Raw genomic sequence first — 18242 nt, 5'->3', positions numbered from 1 at the left:
GCCGCAGACGTCCAGAAGACATCTTAATTATATATACATGGAGTATTGTTGCTACCAAAACAGGCAAGTGCATCATTACATGGCACCTACAGAGCGCATATCAATACGTCGTCATGACCGGTGCAACCGTCCGCTGATCTGAGCGCTTCAACCCCATTGGCCACAAGGGGAATGGGATCCAGCACCTGGATCTGAATACTTTTGCAATTAATCTAGTATAGCTACTGAGTTATTTAATAAAATCTGTAAAGCGCCACCTGCTGTTTGTCCTTTTTCTCTCTGTCCGCCTCACTGTGGGGGTCGCACGCGCTCAGTTTAAATCTTCATGCGTGTCAAAAGACATCTACTGCTTGGTTGGAGATGGGTGGTTTGGGGGTTGCACACTTCCTAGACCCCTACAATCAGTTTACTGTGCAGGGTGTGGAAAATAATTTGAAGAACTGCTACACGTGGAGGCGTTTACGCTAACGACTGCGTTGTGGCGTAATCCTAGAAAGGTTTCACGTAGAGGGTTTCCCCCCAGTGCTATACTTCCATCAGGGTGAGGTGGAGGGGTGATTGTGAACTTGATATACTTTGTATGTTCTACGAGCTGTTAAGGCTTTATTGTTTGTATCCACATTTATAAAAAAATGAAGTCTAATTTAAAGTCTCATGAAAAAAAAAATATACATTTTTTTTACCCGATTTTCCTCCTCTAAAACCTAGGTGCGTCGCATGAAGTACATGTTATAACGTGAAAATGATACCGTAGTAAAATTTAACTGCAAAGAAAAATTGGGGGTCAGTCAGCACATCCAATGCGCAGGTGCGCGTTGCCAAGGCTGAAAGCACAAAGGCAAAAAAAATTATAATGTACAATGCAACAGCACTCTGCAAACTAAAATATTTACATAAAAGTGATTTTTGGGAACAAAGCTGGAAGATCTGGGAAAGAGCTGGCCCAAATGAACTGCAGAAAAACTATTTTCATTTGGAAAAGACCTGAACTACAGACCTGAAGTGCGCTGGACCTTCCCTGGTGAAAGCCCACAGCCGGGGCATGCGCACTTCCTTGGCCGGGGCATGCGCACTGCGATGCCTATTGCTGGCACGCTTATGCGCATGCCTCGACCAAGGAAGTCAGCGCGTAGGCGCGGGATCTCGCTGAGGGGGAGAGAAAACATGATGGGTGGGCAGAGGAAGAGGCTGGGCGGGGATAAGAGCCGAAGAGGCAGAGCTGCCTGGGCACCAACGCGGTGGACGCCGCCCTGGGCACTTGCGAGGCCTCATTTACATATGCATCAAAGTTCGTTTTTGGCAGTTTTACAAGTCCACAAAAGCATATAAAGGTACCGTTTTAATCATCTGTGTTGCGGCTACAGCGCTATGGGAACTGTAAAAAAGGGGTAAATGTGCTGACAGACTCCCTTTAAGAGATTTTTTGTGTCATGGAATCAAGTTTAATTTCTCAGTCCTGCCCAAAAAATTTAAAAGCAAACCATTTAAATTTTACTACATTATATTATTACTATTTGAATGTTAACAAAGACTACTTTCACACTGGCATTTGGTGCGGATCCGTCATGGATCTGCACAGACGGATCCGTTCAGATAATACAACCGTCTGCATCCGTTCAGAACGGATCCGTTTGTATTATCTTTAACATAGCCGAGACGGATCCGTCTTGAACACCATTAAAAGTCAATGGAGGACGGATCCGTTTTCTATTGTCCCAGATTGTATCCATGAAAACGGATCTGTCCCCATTGACTTACATTGTGTGTAAGGACGGATCCGTTTGGCTCAGTTTCGTCAGACGGAAACCAAAACGCTGCAAGCGGAATGGAGACAAACTGATGCATTCTGAGCAGATCCTTTTCCATTCAGAATTCATTAGGGCAAAACTGATCCGTTTTGGGCCGCTTGTGAGAGCCCAAACGGAAAGCCAAAACGCCAGTGTGAAAGTAGCCTTAGATTTGAATGTTATACTATTATTATTGCTATTTTTATCAAACAAGATGAAAATACCCAAATTAAAACAATGCTCCGGCCTCTGTTCTGTTATACCGCTAAATACATTCATTGTAAGGCTTTATGCACACGACCATTCAGTTTTTTGCGGTTCGCAAACCACGGATCAGCAAAAAACGGAAGACGCCCATGTGCCTTCCGCAATTTGCAGAACGGGCGGCCCATTGTAGACATGACTATTCTTGTCCGCAAAACGGATAGGAATAGGACATGCTATATATATTTTTTTTTGCGGAGCCTCGGAACAGAGTAACAGATGCGGATAGCACACGGAGTGCTGTCCGCATCTTTTGCGGCCCCATTGAAGTGAATGGGTACGCACCCGAGCCGAAAAAAAACTGCGGCTCGGATGCGGACCCGAAAAACGGCCGTGTGCATGAGGCCTAAGAAATAATTAGATAGAAGCCGATGCCTGGACATCTTCTTGCTGCTTTACATCCCAATCACTGCTCACTTCTAAGATACTTTCCCCAACTATGAATCACGGCCGGATATTCTGATTATTTTATCTTTTCCAAATATTATACACAATAAATATATCATTTATTTCGTCATCATAAATGCCATCCACAGGAAAACCCACCAAGTGGAGGCTGCCTCTACGGATACACTTTGCTATGGAAATATTTTGTAAAATGGCACAAAAACCTAAATGAACATCCCCTGATTTTTCTTTTTCTCCAGATAACGGCGATTTGATCAATCTCTAGCACATGGTTACTTTTAATGAAAGGCTCTTTGTGCTCGCTCACAATTCAATCACTTCTTAAGAGCAGAAGACTCATCATTTGTGGAATATAGAAAACACGACACGTGACGGTATTATTTATAGTCTACATCTAATATCACATGAGCGGCCGGAATATTATACAGCAGAGGATCAGTCGCCGATCACAATAATAATAATTAGTGGCTAACAGTTATCTTTCCTCTTGGAGATCTACAGGTTAGATTTAATAACTTATTACCTTATTGAATCATTGATTTTTGAATAATTCTCTACATTTTTTCCAGACATCCTCCAATCAATAAGAAATGATAACATTTTCATAAAATTTCCACAAATGAATTGAGTAGTTACATGAATGAAGAATGACACAAAGGCCTCATGCACACGACAGTTGTTCTGGTCCGCATCCGAGCCGCAGTTTTTGCAGACAAGAATAGGCATTTCTACAATGGGCCGTCTGTTCCGTTCCACAAATTGCGGAGGGCACACGGGCAGCTTCCGTGTTTTGCGGATCGCAAAAAAACGGAACGGTCATGTGCATGAAGCCAAACGAGCATAAATAAAAATCCAAAATGCAAAGAAACCCATCATCCACACTGTAAGGGCTCGTTCACACGACTGTTGGTGTCCCGTGCTGTGAACCACAAATTGTGGTCCGCAATGCATGGGCACCTTTCGTGGGGCAGGCGCATGGGGATCGCAGAGCATGTTCTATCTTTTTGCGGTGCGGAGGCACGGAACCCCAAGAAGCACTCCGTAGTGTTCCGTTCTTCAGTTCCGCACCCCCGGATTTGCGGACCCACTGAAATGAATGGGTCCGCATCCGTGATGCGAAATGACAAATGCTGTCCGCAATATGGGAACGGGACACCAACGGTCGTGTGAACGAGCCCTAAGGCCTCTTTCACACAACCTTTTTTTTTTTTCTTCCCCCATTTTTACGGGCCGTTTTTTGCGTCCCGTATACAGAACCATTCATTTCAATGGTTCCGCATGAATGTATTCTGTTTCTATATTTCCGTTCCTTTGAAAGATCAAACATGTCCTATTATTGCCCGCAAATCACGTTCCGTGGCTCCATTCAAGTCAATGGGTCCGCAAAAAAAAATAAAAAAGAAAACCGAACACATACAGAAATGCATCCAGAACCATTTATTGAAAATGTTATGCCCAGACCAATTTGTTCTATTTAATTACTGTATATGCCATAAAGAAAAACAGACGGAAAAACGGAACAGAAAACGGAACGGGTCCGTGAAAAATGGACCGCAAAACACTGAAAAAGCCATACGGTCGTGTGAAAGAGGCCTAAAAATGACTACGGCTACTTTCACACTAGCGTTTTTGCTGGATCCGGCAGGGTTCAGCAAAAACGCTTCAGTTACTGATAATACAAGCGTCAACATCCGTTATGAACGGATCCGGTTGTATTATCTTTAACATGGCCAAGCTTCGTCATGAACTCCACTGAAAGTCAATGGAGGACAGATCCGTTTTCTATTGTGGCAGAGAAAATGGATCCGTCCCCATTGACTTGCATTGTGTGCCAGGACGGATCCGTCTTGCTCTGCATCCAAGGACAGAAAGTAAACTACAACATGTTTCGGTTTGCTCTCCGGTCTGGGAACGCAACTAAACAGAACGGAATGCATTCTGGGGCACTCGTTCTGTTCAGTTACGTTTTGTACCCACTGACAATGAATGGGGCCAAAACGGAAGCGTTTTTTTCCCCGGTATTGAGCCCCTATGACGGATCTCAATACTGGAAACCGCTAGTGTGAAAAGTAGCCTAAGCAGATATTAGGTGTGGTAGTCCTTTTCATGCCTGGGAGACGGAGAGGCCGTCTTGCGCCGCTTATCAGTCTCACTGTTTGGAGTGGAATTTTACAAAGTGTGAAATTCAGTAAATTAAATGATTCCACAGAAAACACAAAACGTATTTTTAGTAGATTTCCAGGAGGACAGACATGAGCCTCAGAATTATGAGACCCAGGGCAAGTGAGACATATAATGCAAAACATTAATAGTTTAATTTTATATGTTTTCAAATGACATATTACTCCAGCTTTAACGTCACCGGCACACGCTGCGGAATATGTGCGTTTTTCTCTGCGTGGATTACAGTGCGGAAATATTGCAGCAAAGCATATGAGATTACACCAATCTCCTGTAGACTTTGCCGATTATTGCAGTGCGGAAACTAACCTGCGTTTCGGATTTCCAAATCCGCAGCATGTCAATTAGGTTTCCGCACTGCAGATTTCACCCTTTTTCCAAACGACGGATGAGCTGCAAAACCGCATCTAGTCGGCAATTACAAATTGCGGATTTTGGTGCAGTTATGGTGCAGAAAAGCACGTACATCCGCACGGAAACTTGTGCAGATTCACCCGCACCAGTGTGCAGGCGGCCTAATTGTCAGGATAGCTTAGAATAAAGTGTATGTATGCGGGGGGGGGGAAATGGAGCTAAAAATAAAAGATATAGATTATATAATGAAAGTCGGGCATTTAAGTAGAAGCAGCAATGGCGATTTCCTCATCTCCAAAGCCAACACCGGAGGGTACACCCCCACAAAATGGCAGTGTTCAGTAACTTGACAACAATGTCTAAAGCGGTTCTCTAGTCGACTTATTGTCTGCTGAGGCATCCCACTCTTCTTGAAGGGCGGCCCTCGGGTCATTGAGGTTCTGAGGTACAGAGTTACGAGCCTCTACACGGCGACTTAGCTGATCCCATAGATTTTTTAATGGGATTCAGGTCTGGAGAAAGTGCAGGACACTTCATTTGAGGTCCCCCAGTCTCCAGCAGCTGTTCCCCTAATGACGCGACCTCGATGAGCTGGCGCATTGTCATCCATGAAGATGAAATTAGGCCGGGGTTGTTCATGCAGAGGCACAATGACTGGACTAATGATGGTATTTAGGTAGTACGGCCTTGTCACTGGACCATTCACAAAGTGTAAGGCGGTTCTGTAATGACTGGACACAGCTGCCCACACTGTCACACCACCGCCACCAAAGGCTCATCTGTGGCTGGTGCATAGCGCTCTCCTTGACGTCTCCAAAATAATTGGCGGCCATCATTTCTGCTCAGCATGAATCGACTTTCTTCAGTGAACAGCACTGAGGCCCACTGGTCCTTTGTCCAGCGTAGATGCTCCCTGGTCCATACAAGATGATGACGCCTGTGGTCAGGTACACTTGCAGGATGTCCAGAATGCAGACCAAACCGATGTAAGCGCTTTTAAATGGTGTGACGTGACACTTGTGCCTGGAGTTGTGTGGCATTCATCATCCAGTTCCGCAGGGCATCAGTGTGGGATGTGGCACTTCTCTGCCTTTCTGTGACTCTTCCAGTCTCTGTATCTCTGATACAACCTGCTGATGACGCTCTAAGCTCAGTGGCCACATCCACCTGAGAACATCCTGCATGAAGCCTCACAATGGCGAGGTACTGTTGATCAATTGTCAGGTGTCGTCTTGGTCTCATGATGTCAAATTGTGAACAGCATGATGAGGAGAACTGTTTAAATACCAATTCTAATTGAACCAGGAAATTTACTGGCCGATTCATGGATAAAACACCTGTTGTGAATTTTGCCGTTAAACTCTTTGTTAGAGAACAGCAAGTTGTGCAAAAAGTACTGAAATATTGAACAGTTGGACATGTGCATTCAATGCAGTCAGTACGATTCATTACATCAGATGTTGAGCAGGGACACACAGCATTATAAATTGTTATTGTGCCATGAGGTCCTGTCACAGAAGCAGAGACCAGGCCGGGTAATAACCCTCCCGTGTTTTCCGGATTCAACACACTTGTCTGAAATTAGCCTAAGGCCTAGTTCACACGAACATATAGCTTTTTCAGTGTTTTGCGGTCCGTTTTTCCGTATGCCATGTACAGTATACAATAATTACATAGAAAAAATTGGGCTGGGCATAACATTTTCAATAGATGGTTCAGAAAAAACAGAACGGATACGGAAGACATACGGATGCATTTCTGTATGTGTTCAGTTTTTTTTGCGGACCCATTGACTTTAATGGAGCCACGACCCGTGATTTACGGCCAAATATAGGACAAGCTCTATCTTTCAACGGAACGGAAAAACGGAAATGGAATGCATACGGAACACATTCAGTTTTTTTTGCGGAACAATTGAAATGAATGGTTCCGTATACAGAACACAAAAAAACGTCCCGTACACCCGCAAAAAAAACGTTTGTGTGAACTAGGCCTAAGATGCCCCAGACTTATTACTTGAGGAATGCAAGTAGTAAAACAGACCTATCAGGAGAGGGGACAGCTCATCCAAAGTCCAAAGTTCTAACCAGGGGCCACCACACACCTCTCAAATCATACCGGCAACCATGTCCATCAGGTACAAGCTTCTTTATGAACCACCGATATCTTCAAATACTTAAGTATATAAAGAGCCAAAGAAACAGGCAAATAACTACACAAGTCAAAATTGCAATGTAAAAATAGAGAGAAAGCATAAAAGTCACCATCAAACCTACAAACGCTAATCAAGTCCATCCACAACTAGTCTGCACATTGACGGCGCCTTGCTAGGTCGTATGAGCAGACTGGCTTTCTACATGGGTGGCCCATTTGGCAAGTGAACAGTTGGTGTTCAGTTGGGGGCTTTGTTCTAGTGTTGTGGCGCTAATGCAGACCCTTAAAGGGAACGCGTCCCCTGCGACCTCCCCGTCCAGCTGTGCTTCACCGCCATTTGATCCGCGGCTCCATTCCCGAATTATGGTATTTTTTCTTAATATGCAAATTAGGCTTTTGGTGCAATGAGGGTGTCACCCCCATGCTTTTGTTGCACCCAAACTCCGCTCCTTTCTGTGGCCAGACCCTCCCTGGCTGCTTTGCCACTGACTGGACCTGTCAATCAAAGCAGTGAAGGAGGGGCTTGACACAGAAAGAAGATAGGTCATCAATATACCCCCTCACAACCCCTTTAACTGTACGGCCCAAAGAAAGCATCGGCCACGCAGAAGTCAAGGTAAGACTTTGAAACTAGAGTTGCACTTAAAAGGGGTCAGACCCCCATTTGGGACAACGATTGCATACTGCTAAATTATGCCATCAATGTCAGATAGGAGTGGGCCCCAGAGGTGGGACCTGTACCAGTCTCCAGAATGGGGACCCCGAAGTGAAGGAGAACACACCGCACTTGCACAGCATGCTCTCCATTCATGTCTATGAGAGAGCTGAAAAGAGCAGAGTGAGCACGCTGAGTTGTTTCTGGAAGTCCCATAGCGATGAATGGAGAGCGCACTGTGCAAGCGCTGCCACCTCTCCGTTCACCTCTACGGCACTGCCAGAGATAGTCAAGCCCGGCATTGGCTATTTTTGGGACTCCCATGGCAGCGAACGGAGGGTGGCTGCTCTATGTTCACTTCTGGAGATAGGAGTGGGTGCCAGAGGTGGGACCCGCACCTATCTGACCTTGATCTATCCTAACGATATGCCATGAATGTCCCAGATGGGAGGACCCCTTTAATACTGCAGGAAGTGGGTTTTATTTTTGTTTTTTTAACTTATACTGTACATACACAATAAAAAAAAAAAAAAATAATCATTAAGAAAACTGATCTGGCAAAGTCAAGCAAATGCCACCTCCACATTCCAGAGCCTTGTACACATCCACAAGTAGTTACATGCAGCCATAATTATCCCATACAACGCCTGCCATAAATGTGGGAGAGAAACTAGGAGGGAACTTGGCCGATAACAGCGCGCAGCACGTGAGCAGATCGCTCCTCTCCGCTGTGAATGACAATGCACTTGTGAATGACTTGGAGAAACCACACACCATTCAGTAAAGTGCCGGCTTCACCCTTCTGACTCGCTTCCCATTTTCACTCGCCAGAAAGGGAACTGGGACATGGTTTACGAGAGCAAAACAAATAGGGATCTGCACAAAGTTACTGGAGTCACAGCCGGTCACCTTTAAAGGGCTCCCAGCGCTTTTATAAATAAAGTTTATTGAAACGGACAGGACATGTGGATGCACGGTGTCCTATCGGGCACATGTTAAGTCGTTTTGTTTTTTTGGGGGGCAGCTGTCAGGACTGGACTATTGGGAAGGAAAGAGTAACGATTAATATACCATCCTTAGGGCCCATTCACATAACGGTATGGTCGCCGTGTCCGTTTTGCGGACCGCAAAACATGGGCACCGGCTGTGTGAAGTCAACATCACAGATGCGGACCCATTGACTTGAGTGGGTCAGCGATCTGCAAGATACAGCAAAAGATAGGACATGCAGAGACACGGACCCGTAAGCCCATGGAAGGGCTTCTGATCCTTGTCAATGGGTCCGCATCTGTGATGCTGACTTCACACAGCCGGTGCCCATGTTTTGCGGTCCGCAAAACGGGCACGGCGACTATACGGTCATGTGAATGAGTCCATACTGTGTAAGTTCAAAGATCTTGTCCATGGGCAAAAAGTTCACAGATCTTGTACATGGGCGAACTGTGTGGGTGGCCACAGCACCCACGATCTGCCCTCAGAGGTACTAGTCATCTTATAGGGGGCCCGAGTGTCATTCTCCACCTCCCTTAGGACAGGCAGCATTAGTGGTCTCCACACTATCTACCATCTGTACACATCTCTCCTTGGGGGTCTCTCTGACACGTCTCGTGTTTTCTCGAGGAGAGGCTTAAAGGGGTTGGCGCATTTTGTACATAGGGGGGGGCATATCTCTAGGACATGCCCCCAAGGTCCGACAGTTGTGGGTCCCACACCTATCCTTAGCATGGAGCCGACCATGTGACAGAAGGCACACCGCGCATGCGCAGCCGGCCTCCATTAATTTCTATCGGAGTGGCACGCATGGCTTTTTCCGGAAATCCCAATGAAATGGAAGGAAGCACAAGCGCGGGCACCGCTCCGTTCACTTCTATGGGACTAATGGAAATAGCGCTTCGCTATTTTCGGCACTCCCATAGAAATTAATGTAGGATGGCCCCTTGCAGACGAGCGAGTATTCCGCGTGGGTGCAATGCGAACACATTGCGCCCGCACGGAATCCAGACCCCTTTCGTTTCAATGGGGCTGTGTACATGTGCATTGGTTTTCACGCATCACTTGCGCGTTGCGTGAAAAATCGCAGCACGTTCTATATTCTGCTATTTTCATGCCACGCTGGCCCCATAGAAGTGAATAGAGCTGCGTGAAAAATCGCATGCGTTTTTCACACGGATGGCTGCTAAGATGTTGTTTGTATACATTCAGTTTTTAATCACGCGCCTGCAAAACGCATTAAATCGCATTGCACCCGCGCGTCTTAAAAACTGAACGCAATCGTAGACAAAACTGACCGACTTTGTTTGGCGAAATCGCGCATTTTTCACTGCATTCGCAACGCAGCCGGACCTAATCTGCACATGTCTGCAAGGGGCCTAAGAGTAGGTGGGGGTCTCAGAGGTGGGAGTCTGGGACCCGCACATATCAGACCTTGGGGGGGGGGGGGGGGGCGCATATCCTAGCGAACCCCTTTAATGAGAGTATATTGGTGCCGTTTAAGAAATTGGATACAAATTCATGGAGATGGGAGCCAGTCCATAAGAGAATCTACAAGTCCTCCTAGGTCCTGACCCTCCTGTGAACACTGAACCTGAGGGGAATACTTAAAGGGATTGTCCAGGATTAGAAGAACATGGCTGCTTTCTTTCAGAAACGGCACCCCGCACGTCCATGGGTTGTGTGCGGTATTACAACTCCATTGAAATAAATATATCAATGCTTGCAGTCATTCCATAGAAGTATAACTGGCGCAGGGAGACCACTACAAAGCTGCACACCGCCTGCCTGTGTCTGCTATAGAGGACCCCTTTATGTAATCTGCCCGTACCCCGAGGCTCCTCGCACACAGCCTCCGCTCACACCCAATGAGAGTCTCCGCAGCAGATTCCATCAGGTTTTCTGAGAAAAACAGCTCAGCGTTTGGACGTGACGCAACTCGATGGCTCCTATTAGGTCACGGGGTCCATCGGCATCTGGATCCGTCACAGCTTTTATTCTGCTTCTAGGATGAAACATAAAAACAGAACGCCCAACGCACATGTGAACAGAGCCTTACAGAAACGCATCCACAGGGGGACTGTATGGTCACAGCTCTGGGACATTCACCTACCAGATCTGCTAGGTCAGGCATCAGGAACAGCTGTTAAAACTACAACTCCCAGCATGTTACATTTAAATTCTATGAGAGTTTGAAGAGCAGCTGAGCAAATAGAGCATGCTGGGGATTGTAGTTTCGCAACAGCTGGAGTGGGGGAGGCTGCCGATTACCTCGAAAGTAGCAGAGAATGAACGGCGATGGTTGTACTGTCCGCAGCACCATGGGAGTTAGACTTCTAGGACTACGGGACCCCGACGCCCAGATAGGTGGGGGTCCATCCAGACATTTATTACATATCCACTGACCAGGTTGTCGGCAACCCAAGATCTCTGCCGTCATTCCTGTACTCATCCCATACTTCTCACAGTGGAGCGTTTGCTACAATCACATCCAGTCTTGACGACCTTCTATGATCTCCGACGTGATACGCTCCACCGATACATTGCAGCAAACCATCAGGACAGGAAAGGGAACGGATCCGTTTTTACTGACACAATAGAAAACGGATCAGTCCTCCATTTGACTTTCAATGGTGTTCATGACGGATCCGTCTTGGCTATGTGACAGATAATACAAATGGATCCGTTCTGAACGGGTGCAGACGGTTGTTTTATCTGAACGGATCTGTCATGGATCCGCACCAAACGAGAGTGTGAAAGTAGCCTTAGATCGTAGGGGCTCCCACCAACCACAAGCATGGGGAGCCCTCCGAGGGAAGCAAACTCTCAGCTCCCATCTCCAGAATGAGGCCCCCAAAGTGCACACACTACAGCCGCGCATGCGCAGCCACCCTCCGCTCACCGCTATGGGGGAGGGTCCAAAAAAATAGCCGAACTTACCCATTTCCTGCAGTCCCATAGCGGTGTATTTGAGAGGTGGCCGCGCTTGCGCAGTACGCTCTCCATTCACCGCTAAGGGACTTCTGAAAAGAGCGATGAATGGAGAACACGCTTCGCAAGCGCTGTGTGCACTCTCCTTCACTTCAGGGGCTCCGTTCTATAGATAGAAGGGGGTCCCAGCAGGCACCTAACAATGATGGCATATCCTAGAGATATGCCATCAGTGTCTCATATGGACCAGCCCCTTTGACGGCCCTCATGCGCCAACAGCAAGCAGAGATATTGCAAATAGTAATATACCGCATGAATTAGAAAGTGGCAGAACTTTTCCTTACGCAAGTTATACCAAGTGGAACTGCCCTTTAAGTCAGCGGTCACCATGACAGGACAGAGCATGCTCTCTGTATACCGCCATATACCTGCCGGGGATAATGCCGCCCTGCACGTCCCGGTTTCTTAATGGAAAGTCAGGATTACCTGCAGTGCGACGACGAGATGGCTGTCGCTCGCTTACGTGGAAACGGTCGAGCATAAATTTTTTTTAAAAAAATTACAGCGGGTTTACGACATCTGTGGGGTCTATGGCGGTAGAGGCTATTACGTAAGATAATCTATAGGTTACAGGGGGCTGCCATAGAAACAAGGCAAGGTAGTCCTAGGGAAGGGCTGCAGACACAGGCAGTGACATCACCCTCACCCTGCCAGGGCCTGTCAGCTGGCAGCACCTCCTCTCCATGTGGGGGCAGCTGACAGACTCAGCACACAGGGGTAGATGCCCATCCTTGCATCTATGGAGGGGAGAGGCCTGCTGCTGCCGCCGCCGCTGCGCACACCTCTCTCCTCGGGAAAGCCTCTCACACTCTCCCCAGCCCCGCCGGTTCCCGCCCGAACTCCTCCTGCCCCCCAAAAAAACAAGCCGGGGGTCCTCACCACTTGGCTAGTGGTCCTGGCCATGGCCTTCTCCCCCTCTCCTCAGATGGCTTTAAGGATCACACAGCAGCCAACAGTAATGGCCGCCCGCATCGTCTGGAGCTGACGTCACTCCACAACAATGTTCGTGGTGGTGAAGGGAGGGGCTTCAGAGGAAGACGCCGCGCCGGATTGGCTGAGGCTGTCCTGCGCCCGCCGCTGATTGGATGACGTGGGTGCTTATTACGCCAGCGTGGGCACGCCCTTCCCCGCCTCCTCCTCCTCCTCATTCACAGAAAAAGCGTCTTCGTTTCCTTGTTTGTTTCCTCCATTTTGCAGTGAGGCGGCGCGGGGATGGAGCGCTCTCTTTACGTCTCACGCTCCATATCCCGTCACTTTCTCTCTGCCGTTCACATTATGCTCTTGAATGCGTTTCTTCCTAAAATAAACGTATCTGTGCCTTCAAATCATTGTGGCGTCCACTTATTCCTATCTGTTTCTGGGAAAGCTGGGTGACAACCCATATGGTAAATTGTATGGTTGTCGCACAGTTTTCCTAGACTCCTGTTTATAAGTGGTGGGATTTTATTTAAAGGGGAACTGTGCTGCACGAATAGTGGGGGTCATTTATCAAACTGGTATAAAGTAGGGCTGGCGTAGTTGCCCATAGCAACCAATGAGCTTCCACCTTTCATTTTTCACAGCTCCCTTGGAAAATGAAAGGTGCAATCTGATTGGTTGCTATGGGCGACTAAGCCAGCCCTACTTTATACCAGTTTGTGATAAATGACCCCCAGTGTGTCCTGAATCATTATACATGGTATGTTTAAAAAGGGGCTTTCACTTGTGGCAAGTTAAACAATAATCCATGGGATAGGTGGTAACTATTAGGTTGGTGGGGGCCCCACCAAACTTGAGAATCGGGGCCCTCTGAAATGAACCACGCGGCAGGTTGGGCATGCATACTGCAGCTCCATTCATCTCTATGAGCACTGTGCATGCCCGACCTGCCACGTAGTTCATTTCGGGGTGTCCCAAGTCTTGGTGATCGGTTGGGGTCCCTGTGGTCGGATCTAATAGTTATCTCCTATCCACAGGACGTGCCAAAACTGGAATACCGCTTTGAGGGCGTCTGTCGCCTTGTGTTGCTCATTAACAGGGGTGTTGCTAGTTCGGGGCCTGGGCCCCTGATGTTTTGTCCCAGGCCCCGAAAGTCCTGCCTACCTGCTAGATACAACTGTATTGCCATCCACTGGACGGGGTTCTAACAAAAATCCTTACTTCGTCAAAATACCTTACCCGTCGTGACTTCCGGGGGTGTGCGCCTCAGCGCAAGCGCACTACCACGGCGCGGGTAAGGTAAAATTACAGGGAGCGCTGACTCATGGAAGATCTGACGGTCTTTTCTCCTTACCCTCACACTGCGCACGCGCGGATTGTGAAATCTCCTTTTGCTCCCAGCACTATCAGCCATCCAGGGGGTGGGTGCACCATATTGGGGGGCATAACCCTAATCCTTGTGAGGGTAAGGAGATTTCACAATGTGCGCAGTGTGAAGGTAAGGAGAAAAGACCGTCAGATCTCCTTACCCCTGAGGGTGCACGCGCGGTGTCCGTGGGTCAGCGCTCCCTGTCATTTTACCTTACCCGTGCCGTGGTAGTGCGCTGAGGCACACCCCACCGGAAGTCAAGAGAGGTAAGGTATTTTCACGAGTAAGGATTTTTGTTAGAACAACGGCAATATAATTGAATCTAATGCGGTGGAAGAGCTGAAGGACCTGTGGTGACATCACAGGTCATGTGACCAGTAAAACAGTCAGTGGTTGAGAAGGACCTGTGATGATGTCACCATCATGTGACCAGTGCAGCAGAGGGCGGCAGTGAAGAGGGGAAGAACCTGAGGGGATGTCTGCTACATCAGGAGAGGTAAGTGAGGGGAGAGGCAGAGCAATGCTGGGAGTTGTGGTTATTTAACTGGGACTGTATGTTAGGACTGAAGGGAGGGATGTTATTTACATGGAACTGTGTGTTGGAGGTGGCTGGGGAGGGGGTCATGTTATTTACATAGGACTGTATGTTGGAGGGGGATGTTATTTACCTGGGACTGTATGTTGGAGGTGGCTGGGGGAGGCAGTGATGTTATTTACCTGGGACTGTATGTTGATTGCGGCTGTGGGAGGGATGTTATTTACATTGGACTGAATGTTCAGGGGGCAATGTTATTTACTTGGGACTGTATGTTGAAGGCGGCCTGGGAGGAGGTGATGTTATTTACATGGGACTGTATTTTGGAGGGTGCTGTAGATAGAGAGGGATGTTATTTACATAGGAGTGTATTTTGGAGGGGGCAGGAGAAATGGTGTGATGTTATTTACATGGGACTGTATGGTGGAGGCGGGAATATAACAACAGGGGGCACTGCAAATCCAGGGGACATTATAGGCGTTCTTATTACTACTGGGGGCTCTATAGGAGGGACTTAGAGATCCACATTATTTCTACTAAGAGCACTGTGGGGGTCTTATTACCACTGAGGGGTCTGTAGAGAGCTTTATTACCACTGGGGGAAAAATAGGGGGCCTAATTTGTACTGGGGGCTCTGTGAGGGTATTATTAATACTGGAGTGCTCTTCTACTAATGGAGGCACTCTTGCGGAGCATTATCACAGTTGGGGGCACTGTAGGGGCAGTATTACTATGGGGGCACTATTATTTCTTCAGGATAGTATCTGGAGGTATTGGGGGGCACAGCGAGCAGCAGGATAACACTGTGGGGACTCCAGGTTGGGAGATGATGATAGAAATGTGAGGAAGCTAAGATGTCCGTGTGTCACACTCTGCAGAGACGAGGCGGCTGAGAGAAGTGTCCGGACAGAATGGAGAAGATGATGACAGAGAAGATCTACATCGGAGGAGACGTCACCCGGAGGCTCTAGATGTGACAGGTATGTGCTGCTGTATAGCAAATACAGCAAAATGCGGTGTGTGGGGGGAGGGGGGCGAAAAAAGCAGCCATGTTTTTCTAGTCCTGGACAACCCCTTTAAAGGGCATTAGTAAGCAGATTTGTACCTGTGTACCTATAAAAGTGCCGAGAGCACGGCAGTTGCAGAGAGAGCAGAGCCTCTAGGTGTAATGACAACGCCCGCGTTTCTCCTAGAGGCTCATTTGCATATATAAAACATCATTTCTCTCTGCAATGCGGGCACATATGAACATGGGACCAACACAGATGCCTTCAGCTGCCAAGCGCACATGTAACAGGTCAGCCAGTTTCATAGGGACAAAACTGCTGACAGATGCCCTTTAAGGGTCTATAGGTGACTTCACATGCAGCGAATATTGTTGCAGAAATTAAATTTGAATTAGACTTGCAGAAATCCATGTGTTTGCCACTAAAAAGGCTCCATTCAGATGAACTTATTTTCAGTGCCATAAATTCCCCCCAAAAAGGCTGGTGACCCCATGCTTCAAAAAGAGCCCATTCCTCTTTTTATGTCCCTTTCTACATGATCTGCTTGGTGGCCCCTGTGTGTCCTGTGGGTGTTCTGATGCTATACAATAGAAGGCCAGATAGCAGAAGAATGGTGGTGTGTCACTGGAGGAGAGGTGAGGGAGCCGGGGTACTGACAGGTACGATTTTGCTTAGGCCTCATGCACACGGCCGTTGTTTGGGTCCGCATCCCAGCCGCCATTTTTGCACCCCACTAAACTGATTATTATTTTTTGGTGTACTTATAATCCCTATCCTGCGATATTGCTATACCTTATGTTATTAATAATTTTCGTTCAGTAGATTTTGCAAAAAACTTACTTTTATGATATGCTAATTACCTTTCTACCAGCAAGTAGGGCGTCTACTTGCTGGTAGCAGCTGCAGAAAACCGCCCCCTCCTCTTGTTGATTGACAGGGCCAGCCGCGATCTCCTCCTCCGGCCGGCCCTGTCAGCATTTCAAAAATCGCGTGCCTGTGTTGATTCGGCGCAGGCGCTCTGAGATAAGAAGGCTCGCCTTCTCAGCACTCCCTCAGTGCACCTGCGCCGATGACGTCTTCTCTTTCGGTGATGTCATCGGCACAGGCGCACTGAGGGAGTGCTGAGGAGGTGAGCCTCGTTATCTCAGAGCGCCTGCGCCGAATCAACACAGGAGCGCGATTTTTGAAATGCTGACAGGGCCGGCCGGAGGAGGAGATTGCGGCTGGCCCTGTCAATCAACAAGAGGAGGGGGCGGTTTTTAGCGGCGGCTACCAGCAAGTAGACGCCCTACTTGCTGGTAGAAAGGTAATTAGCATATCATAAAAGTAAGTTTTTTGCAAAATCTACTGAACGAAAATTATTAATAACATAAGGTATAGCAATATCGCAGGATAGGGATTATAAGTACACCAAAAAATAATAATCAGTTTAGTGGGGTGACAGAAGCCCTTTAAAGTCCCTAGCCAATTTGAGACATGTATACTGGGGGTGATGGATAAAATTGATGTCCCACAACATCGGGAAATTGCATCTAAACTTATTTTCCAAGCTCTGAAGTGTATTATTGGACACTGGGGAGGTGGTATGACTCCCACGGTCAGGGAATGGGAGAAGTCTACTAAAACCTCATAGAGAGGAATTTCATCTGGTAAATATTAAGAAAAAACAAAGATTTGTTAGAATATGTCAGAAATGGCTTATGTAGTTATTCCCTAGGAGATGAAGGGGGTTTTCTTGGTTGGGGTCGGAGGGGTATAGGGGTGAGAGAGGGGCAAGAGGGCAAGAAGTTATTCTTTATTTTTTTTTTGTTCTCTTCAAGAGGGAGTAATGAATAAGGGCAGAGGGTGGGGAGGGTATATAACTCTATGTAATAAAATATTGTTATAACCTTTTTTGTATGATGTAAAAAGCAATAAAGATTTAAAGTAAAAAAAAAAAAAAAAAAAGATGCAGAACTTTACTTTTATCCACATTGAATCTCATTTGCCATGTTGATGCCCAATCACTCAGAGTGTTCACGTCAGCTTGTAGTATATGGACATCTTCCATAGACCGTACAGTTACTACACAGCTTAGTGTCATCTGCAAAAATAGATATGGTGCTAATAATCCCGTCCTCAATATCATTAATAAATAAATTAAATAATAGAGGGCCCAGCACTGAACCTTGGGGTCACCACTTATAACCTGGGCCCATTCTGAATAGGAATCATTGACCACAACTCCCTGGACACGGTCCTTCAGCCAGTTTTCAATCCAATTACAAACTGTACTTTCCAAGCCTATAGGTCTATAATTTCCTGTGGAGGACCTAGATCCTGTTTGGAATATGGGCACCACGTTTGCATTGCGCCAATCACTTGGCACTGTACCAGTCCCTAGAGAATCTTTAAAAATTATAAACAGGGGCACAGCAGTGACTGAACTGAGCTCTTTAAGCACTCTTCGGTGTAATCCATCTGGACCCGGAGATTTGTTCACATTTACCTTATTTAACTTCTCTTGGACCATATCTACAGTTAGCCAATTGAGTATATTACTGGATGTACTAACAGCCCCAGCACCACAGATATCAGCTCCTTTATCTTCTTTTGTATATACAGAGCTAAAATAAACATTTAGTAACTC

At 47.1% G+C, this 18242-nt stretch overlaps 1 protein-coding gene across 1 annotated transcript in view; it reads right to left on the bottom strand.

The window, feature by feature from the left end:
• The window catches only part of PDPK1 (3-phosphoinositide dependent protein kinase 1), a 51499-nt gene extending 38716 nt beyond the window's left edge, over positions 1 to 12783 (bottom strand). The window contains exon 1 of the mRNA XM_044303367.1: positions 12664 to 12783. Within this exon, the coding sequence (XP_044159302.1) occupies positions 12664 to 12687 (24 nt within the window). The 5' untranslated portion in view covers positions 12688 to 12783. The remainder of the gene's footprint in view (positions 1 to 12663) is intronic.
• Positions 12784 to 18242: the final 5459 nt, after the last annotated feature.

Source organism: Bufo gargarizans, chromosome 8 (genome assembly GCF_014858855.1).
Source record: "Bufo gargarizans isolate SCDJY-AF-19 chromosome 8, ASM1485885v1, whole genome shotgun sequence".
In the NCBI taxonomy this organism is placed as follows: domain Eukaryota; kingdom Metazoa; phylum Chordata; class Amphibia; order Anura; family Bufonidae; genus Bufo; species Bufo gargarizans.
This window is presented reverse-complemented; position numbering and strand designations above follow the sequence as displayed.